The sequence below is a fragment of the Huiozyma naganishii genome, chromosome 4 (assembly GCF_000348985.1).
Source record: "Huiozyma naganishii CBS 8797 chromosome 4, complete genome".
Taxonomy (NCBI): domain Eukaryota; kingdom Fungi; phylum Ascomycota; class Saccharomycetes; order Saccharomycetales; family Saccharomycetaceae; genus Huiozyma; species Huiozyma naganishii.
This window is the reverse complement of record NC_035925.1, coordinates 673073-692519: the sequence shown is the minus strand read 5'-3', so window position 1 is coordinate 692519 and position 19447 is coordinate 673073. Positions and strand designations below refer to the sequence as shown.

Sequence of the window (19447 nt, the reverse complement as noted above, 5' to 3'; positions counted from 1 at the left end):
GTGTATATTGTAGATACTGTGTCGTAGTTTTTTCTTGTACAGAAGAATACAAGTTTCACCCTTTTTGCAACAAAGATGAGATTGCAGCCAAAACTGATCAACGGTGTTGGTAGTCTCTGAATTAGAAAACCACCAGAAAATTAGCTAACTTAAACTTTAATGGAATGTCTTGAGTACTTGTAGAGCTCTACCAGCTTTTCAGGTGTCTTAATGTCAGAAATGAAATGTCAGGTAGTCCTACAATTTTACTTATCGTCATATAAAAGATGGAAAATTCTCAGCGCAATTTGAGTATTTCCTGTATATAATTCATATTGAGGGGGAGTTCCTGGAGTCGGGCATGTACCGTTTTCTTGGAAAAATTTGTCACACTCATAGATTACTTATGTCTCCAGTTTTAAACTTCAATTACCTATTTTCGTTTAGGCTGATTCAAGCTCATGCTAATAGTTTTAAATTTACCAATGCTTCATGGAGTACTTATGTAAACACTGGAAGTGTAACAACCAGCTTTATCTTTACGGTAAGATTTTTCGTTCATTTAAACGTTTCATTCTACGGAAACCTTGCCAATTTAAATGAGTTATTTTGCTTGAACCTAAAGCTTACGCATATTTTGAATTTGTATACACATACTCCTGACTATATTTAAGTTATGTTAAACTCAAAATTGCTCATCATAGCACTCACCTAAATGTATGTGATTACGAAGTCAAATAATCAAACTTGTTGCTTGATCTTTAACTAGGTCAGTTCCAAGTCTACTAGGAGAATTGTAAGCCAAATCTACGGTCTTTTATTAGTATTTCAACAATGTGTGTCAAATTGTCTCCCTGGTTATTGAATTGATGGTTTCGCAGTTTCTGGGAACTCGACCACTATACCAGTTCTCAACTGAAAATACAAATTGAAAAATACCTGTGGACCCCCGTTGGGTTAATTCAACTATTTTGGGTTAAAAACACTACTTTTCACTATATTATGAGCTAATTAGACTGCAAATTCCCCACTTTATTTTGTTATCATGTGCATATTTGTATTTAATTATATCTTTATAATAGCCCTATAAAAAACAAAAAAACATAAATATTCGGTTGTTTGGCCGAGCGGTCTAAGGCGCCTGATTCAAGAAAAGTAAAACGTTCTTAACCACTGAACACAGTGGGAATCCTCAGGTATCGTAAGATGCAAGAGTTCGAATCTCTTAGCAACCATTATTTTTGCTTTGAGCAGTATCCAATTCGTACATAGTGAGTTTTTAAATCTTTCACGTGAATGTGTCTTTCTCTTAGAGTCTTGAGCTGCTACCCGAGCCTCCTCTTTTGATACCACACTCTCTTGTATAAAACTACATACTGCTCACATACAAGAGAAATCAGAGAGCTATTATCCTTTCAGTAGTCTTAATATAGTCATCCCTCATTACGCATACCTAACATCAGACAATATTTAATTTGTAGACAGTGATACAATAAGATCTCGTAATTATGAAATCGCGGTATTATTACTAGTCAGGGATCTCCCCTTGAGAATGGAATCACGACCTGTTACTCAAATACAGTATTGTGAGCTATTATAATCTCATCTTGTGAGCACGCCCACGCCACGTTATTCAATACGTGACATAAACTGCAAGGTGTCTGCACCAACATCTTTCAAGACCGTCTCTGAATTTGGGACCCACGAACTAACTAGATTTAGACAAGCAAGTACAACTGATAAACCCGTATGACTACGTATACCGTGTAAACGAAAATATCTAACAGTCTTTACCCACTTCATTCAATTACAGCCTACTTTAGCTCTTACAGTCAACGGCATCATCAATGTCATAAAATAATATGGTCTCTATTCAAACCGCTAAAGTCAACGTAACTCCGGATTGTTACATTCTATAACAATGCACTCTATCTATGTACATTTGTTTTTTCTCAATCAAGTTACAATTTCTCGAAGCCAACTTCCGGCACAAATTGCAGTGCTTGTACGGTAAGGACTCCCTCTGTTGTAAACATCGTTCAAATGGCACGCCACCTCCAATAAATAATACCTGGCGCTTCAATAACAACTCTAAAGTAAACGCTTTTTGCGAATCTATTGCTACATTCTAAGAAAATCCAATGGCAGGAATCAACTACTCTATATAGTGCAGCATGTACAATTGACAACTCCCCCTGTAGTGAACACCTTTTGAGCACAAAATAGTCATCCCCATGGAGAGTAAGGTTCTGTTTACCTGCCCAAAGAAGAAAGATTATTGCACAGAAAACTACACAACACATGAATTTGAGTAAAATGGGCGGGAACTTTAAATACGGTCCCAGTAAAACGCGGTCAACATACGCACCAAAGCTGCAGGCATATATAGTGGGAATAGGGGTTCTGTATTGTATTTCGAGTGCGGGGGACAACCGAACAATCGAAGGAAAAAGAATCAGCCCATAAAGCCCAATCCGTTGGATCAAAGGCACCAGTCAGGAACAGAATCTACGGTTCTGGTCTGTTTATTGATTTTGACAGTATCGCTACGGCAGTTCCGTCCACAAATTGTTCTTCTTGCCCCTTTCCCTTCCTCCTCTTGGGAAGCAGGACTCACTGCTACTTCTCTTTGGAAAATTTTTTTTGGTCAATTTCCTGTTTTAATCATTGATGTGATGATAAAAGTTGAGGTCCAGCAGTTAACTATTCTTGGATTACACCTGATCAATCTATCACAAGAGTGCCAGTGTGGAAGAAGGTCTCAGACAAACAATGAGAGATTATAAATTAGTGGTGCTGGGTGCCGGTGGTGTAGGGAAGTCATGCTTGACTGTACAGTTCGTACAAGGAATCTACCTGGACTCTTACGATCCAACCATTGAGGATTCGTATCGTAAAACCATAGAGATTGATAACAAAATTTTCGACTTGGAGATTCTGGATACGGCTGGTGTCGCGCAGTTCACTGCTATGAGAGAGCTGTACATTAAGTCGGGGATGGGGTTTCTGCTGGTATACTCTGTTACGGATAAGCAGTCTTTGGACGAACTTATGGCGTTGAGAGAGCAAGTACTGCGGATAAAGGACTCCTCGCGAGTTCCCATGGTTCTTGTGGGGAATAAGGCCGATTTGACCGATGAGCGGGTTATTAGTGTAGAGGACGGTATTACAGTTAGCAGTAAATGGGGGAAAGTTCCGTTTTACGAGACGAGTGCCCTTTTAAGGTCAAACGTCGATGAAGTATTTGTTGATTTAGTAAGGCAATTGATTAGAAACGAATTTGAGAATGTCGCTAAATCAGAAATGAGGAATCCAAGTCTTGCAAACCTTTCCAAAAATGAATCTAAGATATCGACACAGTCTAGAAACGAAAGAAACGGTGATATCAATAACAACTCGAACAGTAACAATTTACGAAATAGCGGGAGCAAAACATCCAGAAAATATTCCAGTGCACATCCTTCAAGATCGTCAACACCATTAAAGAACGGTAGTGGCAATCAAAGCGGCAAAACGAAAAGAGAGACAGCCGCACAGCAAGGTAGCAGCAATAAGAATATAGACAATCAGAATGGTTCCAAGGGAACAAATGGACAATCACAAAGACAATCGAACACGAATACAACAACCGTTAACAAGCAGAAGAAGAAAAACAAGAAGAAGAAAAGTTTATGTACTATTTTATAAAGGTCTCTCCTAGGTTAAAATAAATCCGGTCCAGCCGGCCACAAGGTTGATGTTTTTTTTTGTCTTCGTCTTAGCGACTCTACAAAATGGGTCCAATGTAGTTTAAGACATAGTTATTTTAGTACTGGTGGTTTATATAGGACACTTGCTATTTGAAGAGTAAAAATGTGCTCTTTTATACTCTTATCAACCCTCAACTATGGACAAATCCTTATAGAATGGAGAGAAAGGGAAATAATCGTTGTCATTCTTCGATATTGGTTGCTAATGCAGTGATTATTCCTGTAATAAGGGTGTTTACCCCCTCCATGATAAAGACAATGTCGTAGTTCAAGGTTGAAATGCATATATTGATTATATATAAATGAGGTAAACAATGAAAGGCTGGGTGTTGAATTAATGCCCTGCATTCTGATCAGCGGTAGCCTTCCAAGAGCCCTCAAACATGTGTTTCACAAACGCCATTTCATCGGTCTCCGTTTTTGCCTCCATGGTGTCAACACCTGGTGAGAACGCTGTGATGGGCAAAACAAGTATATCGTCCACAAGTACTGGCGAGGTGATGAGGGAGAAGAACTCCCAGGGCACATTGTTCGCCGATTGCAGGGATTCTGTAATTGTTTTGTAGAATTGCTTGGTCGATTTTGTAATGTCCTCGTTCTTCTCTATATGTCCCAGATTGTTATTTAGTAGGATCACATCGTCATTATGATGCAGTAGGTTGTCCATGTAGTTGAAAATGATATCGGAAAAAATGCCCGGACCTGTCCAGTTCATGATATCTGATCCATCGACATTCTGCTTGTTCTTCAGTTTGTGGTGGTCGTACTTCGTGTCAAAGAGTCTTTTATGTCTATAATTGACGTTGTAATCCTCGGCGTGTGATTTATCCGTGATCGAAGTAAACGACCCATCGACACTCTGCAGAGTCGTCGCCGTGATATTCAGGATCAACTCCCGCAGCACGGGATGTCCCGGTTTACTCTGTATGGTCCATTGACAAAACTGGATTCTCCGCGCAAACCAGTCCTTCCAGTCCGGTCTATCCGGATCCGCTTCGATCCCAATGACGAGCCCAGCGTCATTGATCCGGGCAATAGAAGGTTCGTGAGCAGGCTTGCTCGCCTTGTAATTAAGCGGCTGGGCACCCTCGAGCATGGTCTGCAGCTTCCCCTCATTGTACGACGGCCACTCGGCCATATCCTTCAGTGGGAAAGTGTCCATGTCGGAGTATATGCCACCTCTTGCGTACAGTACCAGGTACCTAAAAAAATCTGCCCTCAGTATTATTGTGGGGAGCAATTTAAACGCCTCTACCACTAGCGGCACACCCCCGTACACCTCTTCCAGGAAGGGGACCATCTGGTCGTCCTTGATCAGCGAGTACTGAACATTCTTGTCCCAATTGGCCCAGTCAGACTGGTACAACCTGAAGTTCCCAGGGAACGTCGCTGAGTCGGGACCCTCCTTCCACGTCTGCCATACGTGTTTCGGGATGGGTGCCTGTGCGTTGTAAGGGAACGTGAGTGCCAATTGTTCCCGCACACTGTACATGCGGTCTTCACCCCCGCCGTTCTGTACTGAAAAAGTCCTGAGGTTGAGATCCTGCACATGCGATGTTGTGGGCAATAAGACGCCTGAATCACCGGCAGCAGAGTTCCCATCCCATTGAAATTGCCGGGTCAGAGACTTGTTCGCCGCATGGAATCTGTACACTACGAACACCAGTATCACCGACAGAACGCCGATTTTACCCCTCTTGCTCATCAGTACAGCGCTTCCTGCCCTTAACATTCCGCGCCAACATCTCCTGCCCTTCAAGCAGCAGGCCAGCTTTTATAACTGCAAACGCGTTTCCTGGAAGTCTCGAAGAGAACAAAAGAAAAAAGAAACGGTACTTGGTAGGCAATGCCCAGCGAGCCACGTGATTCCGTAATATTAACTTTTTAGGAAATAATTCCTCGAGGCCCGGAAAAACTACTGGCAGCCGGCGAATGGGTCTAGACCCGAGTTCTCTGTGCACAGTACTATTGTTCAACAAGAATACGTGCAAATTGTTGCTGGGGCGATGTACTTGACATCGTTACGATACGAATACATACTGCGTGGAATCTATATATAGACGATGTGCGGCACGGCAGGGGCTTAGACAAGCGCGACATCGTTTTCCTGCAGTTCTTTTTCCAGCTTGGCCATTGACTCGTCGTCTGTGTTGATGGCGCGGGTGTAGTCCTTCAAGATCGTAGTCTTGTAGCCGAGCTCTGCTGCGCTGATGGCTGTGCATTTGACACAGAAATCGAGGGCAAGCCCGACGATGTACACTTCCGTGGTGTGATGCTTTCTCAGGTAGTCGTCTAGGTCTGTCCTGTGGAATTTCCAGATATCGTGGAACGCGGAGTAGTACTCCCTATCCCTCAAAAACCCCTTATCGACGATCTTGAAGTGGTGCTTCGATACCTCCTTCATCAGTTTGTTGGTGATCTGTGCGCCCCATGTGTTCTGCACACAGTGGACAGGCCACAGCGTGCCCTCCTGGGTGGTCAGGTCGCCGAACCGGGGGGACTTATACGTGTACTTTGAAAACTCCGGCTGGTTGTGCGTGATCGCAAAGGAGGTGTGCTTCTTTGGATGCCAGTCCTTCGTGAACACAACCCTGTGCCAGTCCTGTGCTGGGTCGTTGATCAGCTCAATGATGGGGTCGATCACTTCGTCCCCGTGTGGAACGGCCAAAGAACCCTTTGGTGGCAGGAAATCGTTCTGGACGTCGACTACAATTAGAGTTTTCATTTCTCGGGGTTACTGCTGCTGCTAATGCTGAGATGCTGAGGTGGCTGACAAATGTTTCAGTTCAGCAGCTCAATTCCAAGTGAAACTTTCACCTCTCGTGAAAAGAAAAGCCTATATATATAACTCCTGCAATCGCCGCTTCGGGTAACACCTCTTGACAACCCCTTTTTACCGCTGACGTAACAAGGAGTGCCAAAAAAAAACTCAATTTCTTTTTTCGTTGCCTTAACCCCCCCGTTTCGAGTAAAATGGACGAAAATGGAAAAAAAAGGAACGAAAAAGAAATAACGGAGAAAAAAAAAAAGGGCGTGCCAAAAATAAAACAAAAATTGAAAAATCACGTGGAAAATACCTCCAAGGTCACGCGATAGTCACGTGGCTACTGATTTGAGTGTCACGTGGCACGTGACTGATTTTTCTGCTTTTTTCTTGGTTTTCTGACGATTTCCCTTTTCGGAACTTCCGCGTCAGGGAGAAAGACGCAGAGAATGGAAACTCAGTGCGTGGAGTTTCAGCGGTAGAGCCCGTCCGTGAGAGATCTGCATGTGTTGGAGATGGATCAGTTTAGACACGGGCGTATTGACTCTCTGTTTGGGGGTGTTTCTTGTTGTAGGGTCAGCTGCGTGACCACTCCACCCCACTCTGCTAGTACTACAAACTACCACTGCACTATACTATCACGATGGAAGTAGCCGGTAGGGAGCATTTGATCCGCAGTGTGGTAGGCGCCTTCGTTGCTCTCAATGGGAGTGGCAGGCCCTCGTCGCGGCAAGTAGTCTACGATCTGATTGCAGCGCTGGGCCAGTTGAAGTTTGGTGACGGTGCATTGTTTGAACGCGTGTCTGCAGATTTGCACTTTTCTGTTACAGACGCAGATGTCATTGGCTCGCTATGGGGGGACTATACGGAGAGTACCCAATTGGATGTTGTTGCCGTTTTGGTGGCGTATTGCTCGGTGTTCCCCTTTTTGCAACCTCTGGTACGGAGGAACGCTCATAAATGGACCAAGATTCCTAGTCGATGTGTCGGAACAAGACGGACAGAAGGCGTCCGGGTTTTTACAGTGCTCAAGATTGTATCGCAATTTAGCTCTTTGGACGATGAGTTGTTCCAGTTTTATAAATTTGGCTGGGGTAGTGCACTTTGTCATCACTGGATACCGTTATGGACCAATGGGTTGAAATCAGATTGGGATACGCAGTTGCAGAATAATTCAATAACAGAAATGTTTGCCAACGAACCCAAAATGCATTATTTTATCGTCACATGCTCTCCAGAACAACTGGACTACAAAGAAACGACAATGGCCCCCTTCAAACCCTTCATTATGAAAACGTACTCCTCTTGTTTGAAATTCTTTAACCCGGATTGGATGGACATACCAGTAGCTGAGAAAATTAGAGAACAGACACGAGGGGCACCATCTGATCTGCAACTCGTGATGGAAGTCATAGACCACCCAGAACTGAGTTTTCTAGAGGAATCCAGACTGATCTTCTTGCTCCATGGTGCACTGCGCAATATCTCTCAATTAAACGCTGTCTCGTTACATGACAAATTGGGTCAGCTGGGTACCACTCAGTCGATGCTGTCCATTTTCAAACTGTTAGAGTTCATACTAGCAAAATTTTTGAACCAACTTAGGGGGAAGACGGTGAGCTCAAATTTTAGTATCCCACATTGGTTTGCAGAAGATATCCTAACGAAGATACCCCCTATCTCCAAGCCGTTATTTATTTTTGAAGATGAGCATGCGGACATGGCGGGACCATGGGCAAGAACCACAACGACGAAAAACATTGAGATCTTACTTCAATGTCTGAATTATACGCTCATAATAAACAATTCCATATTAAAGCAGTATCGAGTGCTCAATATCGACTACTTAAAAGTTGGTGACACATCAAACTCTACCGTTGATTACATTCTAAGTAACTCATTTTTCCAATTGAATTACATCGCATCACTTACTACCCTATGTGTATCCAAGCAGGTCGAGGAGGTACAACAGGATCCCCTGGAGGGTAAACTACTGTTTGCTAGCTCTGTCAAAAGCATCGAGAATTTAATCGTATTGCATGGGAACACGGCGCTGTACCATTTGCTCAAGTTTATCAAGCAAATATCGCAAGAAAATTTACTACTGCAAGGCATCTCTATCCACTTGCTAAATCATTTATTTTATCACGGAAGAAGTAGGTTCGTACACGAAATTTGCTCACAGAATGAACTTTCGACAAACGCCCTCAGAGAGTATATCTCATTGTGGAATGACGGCTCGGAGAAATATGCCTCCTTTTACTGCGATATCCTTCCAGAGAAACAGAAGAAGGTTAAGAAAGTCACAGTAAACATCGACCATTTAAACCAAATTATACAGGATCTGGAGCAACCTGGGGAAAATGAAAATGTGCCCCGCGCGACACCGGAATCTAAAAGAGACTCGCAAACGTCGCATTCACGGGCAACACAAAAACCTGCTACTATTTCACAACCAGTGCCACAGAAATCAATGAAAAACTACATGAATTCTGACATACCGACTGCTACCACTTCCAAATACGATGCTTACTCCGCAGCATCATTCGTACCTTCTTCCACTGCCAATGCAGGCTCTAACCTTGGGACAAGCCCCTTTCTACAGCAGCAACACCCCTCAGGAGCAGCTACGGCAAATCCAGGAGGCTACGTTATTCCAAACTACAATACGGGTATAAATGTACCTATGGACACACCAACCTACACGAATAATTCACCCTTCAATCTGAATTTCAACTACTCTACCGCACTGTCGAGACGTACAGACTACATCAACAGTTCGTCTGCCCCAAATACTCCATTACCTGTCGTGCGCCCTGATCTAAGAACAGGCCACACAGCTATGAGAAACCCATCGTTGGGGGGTGCTTCCTCCGCATCAACTACGGCCACATCGAACGCATCAACTGTGGCGTTCACGTCATCTCCCTGGAACACAGAACCAACGAATATGATGATGACGAAGACGCCACAGAACAAGATTGTCAACACAGGGAAGAACTACATTCTGGGTGGACACAACAACGTAAAGAACAATAGCAGGGCCCAATCTATTCATATTGACCAGTTCCAAACAGGGCCAACTATGTAATGTAACCAAGAGAATAATGACAATACTGTATCCTTATTTTGTTTTTGCTCTTTACGCGGCTCTATAGGCGATCCCTTCATCTCTCTCATTGACCCTCCACAATCCCAGACTTGACGAATTTCCTCATCTCATCGAATTTAAAAGAAGTACCTGGTTTTTTCTACTGGTGAATTTTTAAAGAAAAATTTTTTTTACTTCATTATAATATGCAATTACACTCTTTCTGTAGCTCATCTCATCTCATCTCATCTCATTTCAAAATAGTCTCTCAACATTGGTAAATAGCTACTAGCAGATATGGTATTGAAATCTACATCTGCCAGTGACGTTTCTGTGTACCAAGTTTCTGGTACGAATGTATCCCGTTCTCTACCGGAGTGGGTAGCTAGAAGACGGAAGAGATCGTTGAAGAATGATTTGGATTATCAGAATAGAGTGGAACTGATCCAAGATTTCGAATTTTCGGAAGCATCTAACAAGATTAAAGTCACTCCTGATCAGCAGTTTGTGATGGCCACTGGGACTTACAAACCTCAGATCCACTTGTACGATTTTGACAATTTGTCGCTGAAATTCGATAGGCATACCGACTCTGAAAATGTCGACTTTCTTATCCTTTCAGACGACTGGACCAAAAGTGTCCATTTGCAAAACGACAGGTCAATCCAATTTCAAAACAGAGGTGGGCTTCACTACACTACGCGTATACCCAAGTTCGGAAGGTCCATAAATTACAACAAGGTTAGTTGTGATTTGTATGTGGGTGCCAGCGGCAGTGAGCTTTACAGACTGAATTTAGAACAAGGTAGATTTCTAAACCCTTTCAAATTAGATTCGGAAGGTGTCAACAACGTTGAAGTCAACGATGTGAACGGGCTGGTTGCCGTTTCGATGGAAAATAGCGTCGTAGAATTCTGGGATCCTAGAGCTCGTGCTCGGGTGTCTAAACTCCAGTTGGAAAACCAACTGGACAATTCTCCATTTCAAGTCACGACGTCGAACTTCCGTAAAGACGGGTTGAATTTTGCGTGTGGTACCTCCAACGGTTACGTCTATCTTTACGACCTACGTGCCTCTGAACCGGCTATGGTTAAGGATCAAGGTTACGGTTTTGATATCAAGAAAGTCATATGGTTAGATACGGTGAATGAGGAGAACAAAATTCTGACGTGTGACAAACGTATTGCCAAGATTTGGGACAGGGTGGATGGATCCGCATACGCATCTATGGAACCAAGTGTAGATATCAACGATATCGAACACGTCAAAGGTACCGGTATGTTTTTCACAGCAAATGAGGGGATTCCAATGCATACATATTACATTCCAAACCTGGGTCCTTCCCCACGTTGGTGTTCGTTCTTGGATTCCATTACCGAAGAATTGGAGGAAAAACCAAGTGACTCCGTTTATTCGAACTACAGATTTATCACTCGTAAGGATGTTGCTAAATTAAACCTGAACCATTTGGTTGGTTCTAAGGTACTAAGGGCGTACATGCACGGTTTTTTCATCAATACAGAACTGTATGATAAGGTTGCCTTGATTGCCAACCCTGATGCATACAAAGATGAAAGAGAAAGAGAGATCAGGCGCAGGATTGAAAAGGAGAGAGAATCAAGAATTAGAACCTCTGGTGCGGTGCAAAAACCTAAAATTAAAATTAATCAAAACTTGGTCGACAAATTGTCGACGAAACGTGGTGATTCCATGGCGAGTAAAGTGGTTACGGACGATCGTTTCAAGGAGATGTTCGAGGATGAAGATTTCCAAGTTGACGAAGAGTCTTATGATTACAGACAACTAAACCCAGTGAAGTCGACCAATGAAACAGATGAGGGTGCCGCTAAGCGTATCAGAGCTCTGACTGCTGCTGAAGAATCTGACGAAGAAAGAATCGCCTCGAAAGAAGATGGCCACCACAGTGAGAGTAGCGAAGAAGAAAGTGACAGCGAGGATGAAAGTTCGCAGGACAACCGCGAAGAAGTGGACGAACAAACTAAGAAGAAAATACAAAAGCAGATGGCGGCCATTGAAAGAAGAAAGGAGGAGAGGAAGCAGAGCGAAAATTTCATGAACCAGTTCAGTGTCGAACGTAGCGGAGACGACAGATATAGTGAAAAGGACGTCACATTCGGACAAAAGGTTAGCGAACTAAACAAGGATGCGAAGTCCAAAAGAGACGACAACTCGGTTCTACACCGCAACCATAAGGGTGAAGCTGAACTAACGTTCATCCCGAAGAAGGCGGAAAAGAAACCAAAACAGAGGAGACAAGCGGACGGGGAAGACGACGATGATGATGTGGATACGCGAGATAACGGTAGAACCAAACAGCGTTTCCAGGGAAGAAGAACTGCATCGAAAAACACCTTCAGAGGGTTATAAGCTACATATAGACCACATACGTAAGGATACATATAGTCCAATACGTCATTGTACTAAATCTTGGATATCATAATCAGGTACCCGGACATCCTTTTTTTTGTTTCGTTTCTTTTCTTTTCTCGACTTGTGATCAAAAACTGGGAAGTGATATACCCATCTCTATTGATAAGTTTGAAGTGTAAATGATATACTTTCCTGGTATTTGCAAGCAGCTACACGCTCTCGTAAGTACTACAGAAGGGCAGAAATAATCCTATCATTTAAATAGCGATATAAATATGGGTATCAAGAAGCTATTTAGATTAAAGCCTCCTCCAGAGGATACTCCTGAGATGAATAGGGAAATATTGATGACGAAAGGTATCACTGTGAAAGGCACACAAAAAAGGAAGAAAGAGAAGTTTGCTGCGTATGGGCAGTTTGCTAAAGATAAAGCTAGCGATACATTTTACTCACCGGAAGGGTACGAACAATATGCTCAACCGCCTGCTCCAGAGGACCCCGCAGATGACTTGAACAAATCAGAACTGGATGATGAGAATGGAACGAGCAAAAAGGCATCGCCAAAGAAAAAGAGAGGCATTTTTGGAAGGAAAAAATCATCATCTCAAGATACTGAGGGAACAGAACCGAAAGAGAAAGCGTACGATCCGTATGCAGTGAATATCGATACGTCTGAGAACTTTTCGGAGGGGCCATATTCAACGAGAGAGCCCAGCAAAAACAATGTCGGCGACACAAGAAATATGTCGGATCCTTACTCCACTGCGGACCCGTATAGCAGTTCTGAAAAACAGAACTACAATAACGATCCCTACTTCAGTCACGCCGGCGCATCAGATCCGTATAACAGCACATACAATGACCGGCAGCAAAGCGGTACTGACAGATCGTCTCCGGGAATAAATACGAGAGAACCATACAGGGGCGGTGCGATGGCTGGTGCACAAAGGGGAATCACACCTCGCAACGCATCTCCCAACCAACCATATAGCAGCCGAGACACATCACAGTTCAGTAACCCTTACGGTGAGAGGAATTCAGGTGACAACGTTAGCAGAAGTGACTCGAATGACTTGAATGCCCCTCCAGTAGATAATATCAATCTAGAGAAAAATGATGCGTCCGTGGGCGGTGTACCGAGAAGAGGGACTTCAAATCCATACGGTAATAGGGGGCCAACTCGGACAAGAGGTTCCGCAACAAATGTACCCAGTTCTTCAAGTCCATTAGCATACGGCTCCACGGGGGCAAATACAGGTAACCCATACGATAACATTGGTGCCACTGATATGTATGGTAGCAGTAGTAGAGCCGTGGGTGGAACGTCGCAGACTAACCCATATGAGTCCATGAACGGTAGATCGATGTACACCTCTCCAACGGAGGCACCTATGATGAATACGTCGAAACCAAACCCATACAATATTGCGAAGACGAATACCTACTCCCTGAATGATCCGCCTACAGAAACATTTACTGGTGGTCCAACCGGACCGTTGTCGGAAACAGTCTACGCAAGCCGCGAAAATAGAGTTGCCGCTAATGATACTGATGATTTAAATGCGCCGCTTGGAGACGTTACTGGTTTTGTGGATAACGGAGACGATTTGAATGCGCCTTTGAGCGATGAACTGGGAGGCGCGCAGCAACAGCAGCAGCAATACCAAGAGCAGCAGCCATGGCAAATGGAGGAAGAATACCAACAACAGGAGCAATCAAATGAGTATGGTAATGGCTACGGACAAGATAAGGGGTATGCATCATGGGAAGAGGTTCAAAGAGCCGAAGAGGAACAGCAACAAAGGGAGGAAGATGAAGCTGTTGACGAGCTGAAGCAGGAGATTAGGTTTACGAAGCAAAGTTCTGTAGCGTCCACTAGAAACACGCTGAGAATGGCACAAGATGCGGAAAGATCAGGGATGAACACGCTCGGTCTGTTGGGTCATCAAAGTGAGAAGTTGAACAACGTGGAAACTAACCTGAACTTAATCAAGGTCCAAAACTCTGTTGCTGACGAGCAAACTGCAGAACTGAAAAAATTGAATCGTAGTCTGTGGGCGGTCCACGTTTCCAACCCTTTCAACTCCAAGAGGAAGAAAAGGGAACGTGAAGATGCCATCAAGAATAAAAAAATCGAAGAGAAAATGATGATGGAAGGCACAAACAGGGATTTGTACCAATCCACTCAAAGGATCGAAAGTGCCATGAATGGCAATGCACATTCATCGAGTGGTATCCGTGAAAGGTATCAGAGGGAGCAAGCCCTTGAACGGGCTAAAAAGTATCAGTTTGAAAACGATGAAGAAGATGACGAAATGGAACTTGAGATCGACAGGAATATAAGTCAGATCCAGCAGGTTAGTGGTAGGCTAAAGAATTTGGCTCTTGCTGTGGGAGGTGAGGTAGATGCGCAACAAAACCGTTTGGACAACATTGAGAACAACACTGATGATATGGATATTAAGATTCATATGAACACTAGAAGATTAGCTGATATCAGATGAGTAATGAAATGACTATGTTTTCTAGGTAATGCGTATGATGGTAACTTTTATATAAATTTATAAATTGTTGATGAATTGAAGACGCCGAATAATAAGGAAGAGGGCCCAAATTGCCCTTCTGTGTAATGAACTTTTTCTTTTATCTCATGGGTTTTAGGAATTTATGAAATGTATGTGGTGAAGCTTTTATTGCTGAGCCACGACTTGTAGTAATTTTCCGCTGTAGCGGCTCCCCCCGCGTTATCTAACAGTAGTATCTTAGGGATCGAATATTTATGTTTGTGGTCGTCTGTCTTCGTCAAGTTGATATAATCGAAGAGATATTCATCCCCGTTACTACCATCCTCAGTGTTATCAGGGAAGGGCTGTAGCAGAGGAGATGTGATAATTGGGTCAATTGGCTCCAACAGTGTAGTGCTCGTGTCCTCGCTAGCAGAGGTTGTTATAGTTATAGCACGGTTTTCTAAGTCGTACTGGTGGGTTTTGTTTCTTACTTTTTGGATCATTGTATTCTCACTAGATAAGATCGAGTAGTCTTTCTCTTTACACTGTGGGGAACAGTACAGTTTTTCGTTGTCGAGAGAGGGATTAATACTACTCTTTTTACCTGGGGTAATCAATTGATCACAAATGATGCAATAGTTGTTGAACGGTAACATTGTTATATTAACATCTGCTTGGTGTCTTTTTGAAAACCCCAAAAAAACCAAGTGTCAATATACTGTCAGCGACGGAAAATACGTTCGGCATAAGCTCATATTTAAATACAAAAAAAAGCAAGACAGTTTAATACTCGAAATGTGAAACAGCTCAATTTTTTTTCACCATTCTCGCAATGTTGAGAAAGAAGGCCGAGATCAACAGATCAGGCACAGACAAAGCCCTCATCAGCTTATGACATTTTTTTTCCCTTCTTTTCTTTTTACTCAACTAAAATTATATTTTTTCTCGAGATGAGCAGTGTAGACAATTCTAGAATAAGCCCACGAAACGAGTAGGGCTCGACGAAAATTAAACGAATGTGGTAACCATGTGAGGGTGTACGTGTCTCCTCCAGGTTCGGGACGTGAAAAAAACGGTAGGTTGCTATTTTTGGGAAATGCACAATGCAAAGCAGTGTAAACTACTATTTGTCCTTGTCAAGGAACATACTTTGATGTATGTGGCTTGACAACCCTCAAGAACGGATCTAGAACAGAAGGAGCCGTGGCCGGTTTCCCGGACGCACTTCTTTCTACGGCTTTTTTTTTCTCGGTGAAGTTTTTGCTGTTGCTAGGGAAACCGTCGGCATTAATTTGAAGTTATTTGTATCTGCTATACTAGGGATTGCTATTATTATAAATTTGCAGTCGAAAGAATGTCCAATGCTGTTGTTGCTAGGGGCGGTATGAAACTACTTCTTGTCCTCTTGCCCAGAGTACAATACAAACTCGGCGTTTCTTCGTTTCTGCTAGGGTCTTTATGGGAGCGTTGGGATTATTATGTGATGTGCCTTTCACGCTTTAGTGGTGGGAATTGAAAGTCGGGACATCTCGCAGCCCCTTTTTGCGGTCAACCGGTTGGGAATTGCAATTGTAGACTTCTGATGGGGGTAACGATGCCTCACTCTGCTGCGGTTTCATTTCCGGTGACACAAGCGGCGGCGTGGTCGTCTGTTGTGCCTCGTGTTGCACTACCAGTAACTTATTGTTCAACTCGTCTGCAAAACTTGCGGTAGAGTTGCTGTTTGACGGTACTGGGAACACTTTTTGGCTGATGTTCACGCCACTTGCCGATCTGCTGAGGGTTGTCGTTGGCGTGGATGCCTTGGACCTCTTCCGTGAGCCGGCTTGCACATAATCTCTCTCCTCTCTGAGCCTTGTTTCATCCACAGAGGTGTTGTATAGATCATCTTCCGAATCGGAATCAGAGTTATTGTTCAGCAGCAAGTCTGTCAAACTTAACGCTGACGTGGGTCTCCTCAACTTGTGGATTTTCGAGATGCCCTTTGTGCTTGTAATAGGTGACCCACGTGCTGCGCTGTCATTCAACGGTCCTGAAGATTTCTTGATATCCGTCAACGATTTGGGCCTCGTCAAAACCGGCCCTGAACTGGACCTCGACAGCGGTTTCCTCACACCGTACCCGGTAGTGCCAACTCCATTGGCATTACTGTCTGGAATATCCATGAATGTAGGCCTCAACGCATTATTACTGACATTCCTCAACCCATTTGTTGCACCGTCCTTCTTGTTTAGTAGCGGGGTCATCATCTGTAAGGAGGACAGTGCGTTCAACCTTACTCTGCTCGAGCTATTACTATTGCTCAGTACATTCGACTGACTTGATGAACTTAACAGTGGTGGTGGTAACAACTGCGGCTGTTGAGGAGAGGGCACCTCCGTGTAACTATGTTGTTGAGGTGGTGACACCTCATTCAGTATAGGCGGTAGCTGCCGTTGCTGGGCCAGCAGTTCCTGTTGAGCCAAAAGCGGCGAGTTCCCCTCGCCACCGCCTATTTCAAACTGCACCGGATGCCCTGCAGCAGCATCCCCAGTGGCAACAGGGTCCTGCACTTTCTTCTTTCTCCCTCTCTTCCTTCTTGGATTAGGATTGGTGTGTATCCTCTTGTGTCTTGTTAATTCATCGCTTCTGCTAAATCTCTTAGTACAACCTGGGAAGTCACAGGCGTGTGGTTTCTCACCTGTATGCGTCCTCATATGCCTCGTTTGATGCTCTAACCTATGGAAGGCCCTCCCGCACACGGGACACACGTGCGGCCTCGGAGCATTTTCACCCGGTATTTTCTTCAACCCACTCTCTTCCACCATCAAATCACTCTCGGCACCACCTGCACTCATGCCCAACTGCTGCTGCACATCTAAATCTCTACTGGAATCCATACCCCCGCTTCTAAGTTTTCTCGGGCGACAAGTATACCAGTGAATATATTCAAGCAGATGTGTCTATCTATATATATATATATACAGATTTACTTGTATCCTGTCTTCTGTCTGCAGTTGTGTGTCTGTGTGTTCTATGTACAAAACAGTCTCTGAAAAAAATGTCCTCGAGAAATTCAAGGCAATCTAGTTGCTCCAGATAGTGACATGTTGTATTCTTCGCCGAAACGCTGCCATGAGCAAAAGAAAAAATCTTTTCTCTTTCCTTGGTTTTTCCGGGAAAAGAAACGCGGAGAGCGGGGTAGAAGCCGGGGGTGTTTTTCCGGGCGGGGCAAGCCCTAAGCTGCCTGGGCAGAGAAGCCCTAGTTGCGTCTGGCATCCGGGTAACCGCAGAACTCCGAGAGGCCCCCATGACGCGTTAGCCGCGTGCTGTGAGTGGACAGGAGACGGGAGGGGTGAACGTTACAACTGGATCATACAAAGAAGCAGTCTGAACCGTTCTGGGGGAGATCTAGTGGTTGAGTTTATTGAAATAAGTAGGCGTCTTCTTCAATGCCGGTGAAAAGGAAGGAAAGCGGTGTTGCTCCAGAGGAGACCATCGAGAAGTATTTAAATTCACAATGCAAGCCCTTTGCTGTCAACGATATTATACAGAACTTGCATGGTCAATTTGGCAAAGCGGCCGCTTTGAAAGCGTTAGAGAGTTTGACGTCGCAGGACCGCATTGTGTGCAACGTATTTGGGAAAATATCAATATACTGTTGCAAAGATGTGTTGCCTGAGGGAGCACCTGCTACGGAGATAGATCTGTCAAAGCTGGAAGAGATCGAACAATTGCGCGAAAAAGTTATGGAATTGGAGAGAGATCGGAAGGGCTTACAAGATACAGTGGCAAGTTTTAACCGAAGTCCGGATAATAACGAGCTCCCCAATATGGTCAAGGAGTTGGAGGTACAGTTTATGGAGGAAGAGAATACACTGCTGTGTTTGAACGATAGTTGTGACCCGCTAATGGAGGAGAAGATTGGGAAACTTAGAATCGCTGAAAGACAGTTGACTAAAGATCTTATAGCGAGAAAGAAAATTTTGAAAAATTTACTGGACATTTTAAAGGATCAGGTAGGCCCCAAAAAATTGGCACCTTTGCTAGAGGACATTGGAGTTGAGATAGCACAATAAACGGGCCATCCATTTTTGATGCTAACTACAGAGGAGAAAAGGAGGCAAAAATTCTCTCAAGAGTCGCTAAACAGAATCAAAAATGACCAATTGTTGGACACTGGATTGCTAAGTAGATCGCAAAGCTCAGCAGCATACAAGAGACTGCAGGAGAGTCATGAGGACAGAGTAGCATTGTTTAATCAGATAAAGTCGCTAGATGGTACGACGCAGATGTCGACCAAGGCACACGGACTGCGAAAGCTGAGGGAAATAATAATCAGTGTATTCGATTCAAAGAAAGAGAACCCTGTGTTCATCGAGTTCGTCTTCAAAGTTTACACTTTGACGTATGAAGTATACATGGAACAAAGAGATTTTGATAAGATTGGGGGGATCGTCCTTGAGATGCTGATGCGCTATCTACCTGATCAGTGCGTGCAGAACGGGTTTGCAGATTTGTACGTAGTCTACCTCTCCCACTGGGAGAATAATATAGCAAAGGCCTATGACGTTATTCGGACCATAAGGAGTGGGCTAACAAGTAGGGAGCCCCTGTTGCAACTGTGCTCGTTATTCTACGGGGAAACTGGTGCCCCGCGGTACTGGTTCCAGATACTACAAGAACAGTTCAACGAGAATTCCAACCAATGGATTATACCGTTCTTGAAAAAATCGGGAGTTATAGATAAGATGCAAAAGAGAACACTAATGATATGCGCAAAATCGTATAATCAATTGTCAATGCCAGCATTCCAAGAAATGTGCCTCCAGAAGGTCACAATCGTCCCCGGTCTCGAAAAGTTTATTGAAGAAACTTTTGAATTGGAGACGTTATCTGACAAAACTCAAGTTATATACTTTAAAAGAAGAAAAGTTAAATGATTGTACGCAACAAGTTTGTGACGAAAACGCCTTATCCTGTTGGA

At 43.8% G+C, this 19447-nt stretch overlaps 10 protein-coding genes and 1 non-coding gene across 11 annotated transcripts; 7 read left to right on the top strand and 4 right to left on the bottom strand.

The window, feature by feature from the left end:
• Nucleotides 1–1092: 1092 nt before the first annotated feature.
• Nucleotides 1093–1214, top strand: KNAG0Dtrna5L. Its single transcript has 2 exons — nt 1093–1131; nt 1170–1214. It is a non-coding gene; the product is annotated as a tRNA-Leu (tRNA).
• A 1537-nt stretch (nt 1215–2751) lies between these two features.
• RSR1 (Ras family GTPase RSR1) lies at nt 2752–3666 on the top strand (the record flags this gene model as incomplete). The annotated part of the gene is made up of 1 exon (XM_022607812.1): nt 2752–3666. One exon carries the CDS (start codon nt 2752–2754, stop codon nt 3664–3666), a length of 915 nt encoding a protein of 304 aa, XP_022464370.1.
• A 396-nt stretch (nt 3667–4062) lies between these two features.
• Nucleotides 4063–5460, bottom strand: OCH1 (initiation-specific alpha-1,6-mannosyltransferase; the record flags this gene model as incomplete). Its single annotated transcript, XM_022607811.1, has 1 exon — nt 4063–5460. One exon carries the CDS (start codon nt 5458–5460, stop codon nt 4063–4065), a length of 1398 nt encoding a protein of 465 aa, XP_022464369.1.
• A 351-nt stretch (nt 5461–5811) lies between these two features.
• Nucleotides 5812–6453, bottom strand: PNC1 (nicotinamidase; the record flags this gene model as incomplete). Its single annotated transcript, XM_022607810.1, has 1 exon — nt 5812–6453. The coding sequence occupies one exon, from the start codon at nt 6451–6453 to the stop codon at nt 5812–5814; it is 642 nt and encodes a 213-aa protein (XP_022464368.1).
• Nucleotides 6454–7135: 682 nt separating this feature from the next.
• On the top strand, nt 7136–9583 carry VIR1 (Vir1p; the record flags this gene model as incomplete). The annotated part of the gene is made up of 1 exon (XM_022607809.1): nt 7136–9583. One exon carries the CDS (start codon nt 7136–7138, stop codon nt 9581–9583), a length of 2448 nt encoding a protein of 815 aa, XP_022464367.1.
• A 297-nt stretch (nt 9584–9880) lies between these two features.
• Nucleotides 9881–11971, top strand: ENP2 (ribosome biosynthesis protein ENP2; the record flags this gene model as incomplete). The annotated part of the gene is made up of 1 exon (XM_022607807.1): nt 9881–11971. One exon carries the CDS (start codon nt 9881–9883, stop codon nt 11969–11971), a length of 2091 nt encoding a protein of 696 aa, XP_022464366.1.
• A 278-nt stretch (nt 11972–12249) lies between these two features.
• Nucleotides 12250–14478, top strand: SEC9 (Sec9p; the record flags this gene model as incomplete). The annotated part of the gene is made up of 1 exon (XM_022607806.1): nt 12250–14478. The coding sequence occupies one exon, from the start codon at nt 12250–12252 to the stop codon at nt 14476–14478; it is 2229 nt and encodes a 742-aa protein (XP_022464365.1).
• A 161-nt stretch (nt 14479–14639) lies between these two features.
• Nucleotides 14640–15137, bottom strand: KNAG0D03720 (uncharacterized protein; the record flags this gene model as incomplete). Its single annotated transcript, XM_022607805.1, has 1 exon — nt 14640–15137. The coding sequence occupies one exon, from the start codon at nt 15135–15137 to the stop codon at nt 14640–14642; it is 498 nt and encodes a 165-aa protein (XP_022464364.1).
• An 843-nt stretch (nt 15138–15980) lies between these two features.
• MIG1 (transcription factor MIG1) lies at nt 15981–17360 on the bottom strand (the record flags this gene model as incomplete). The annotated part of the gene is made up of 1 exon (XM_022607804.1): nt 15981–17360. One exon carries the CDS (start codon nt 17358–17360, stop codon nt 15981–15983), a length of 1380 nt encoding a protein of 459 aa, XP_022464363.1.
• Nucleotides 17361–17912: 552 nt separating this feature from the next.
• On the top strand, nt 17913–18539 carry HOP2 (Hop2p; the record flags this gene model as incomplete). The annotated part of the gene is made up of 1 exon (XM_022607803.1): nt 17913–18539. The coding sequence occupies one exon, from the start codon at nt 17913–17915 to the stop codon at nt 18537–18539; it is 627 nt and encodes a 208-aa protein (XP_022464362.1).
• Nucleotides 18540–18557: 18 nt separating this feature from the next.
• KNAG0D03690 (uncharacterized protein) lies at nt 18558–19403 on the top strand (the record flags this gene model as incomplete). The annotated part of the gene is made up of 1 exon (XM_022607802.1): nt 18558–19403. The coding sequence occupies one exon, from the start codon at nt 18558–18560 to the stop codon at nt 19401–19403; it is 846 nt and encodes a 281-aa protein (XP_022464361.1).
• Nucleotides 19404–19447: the final 44 nt, after the last annotated feature.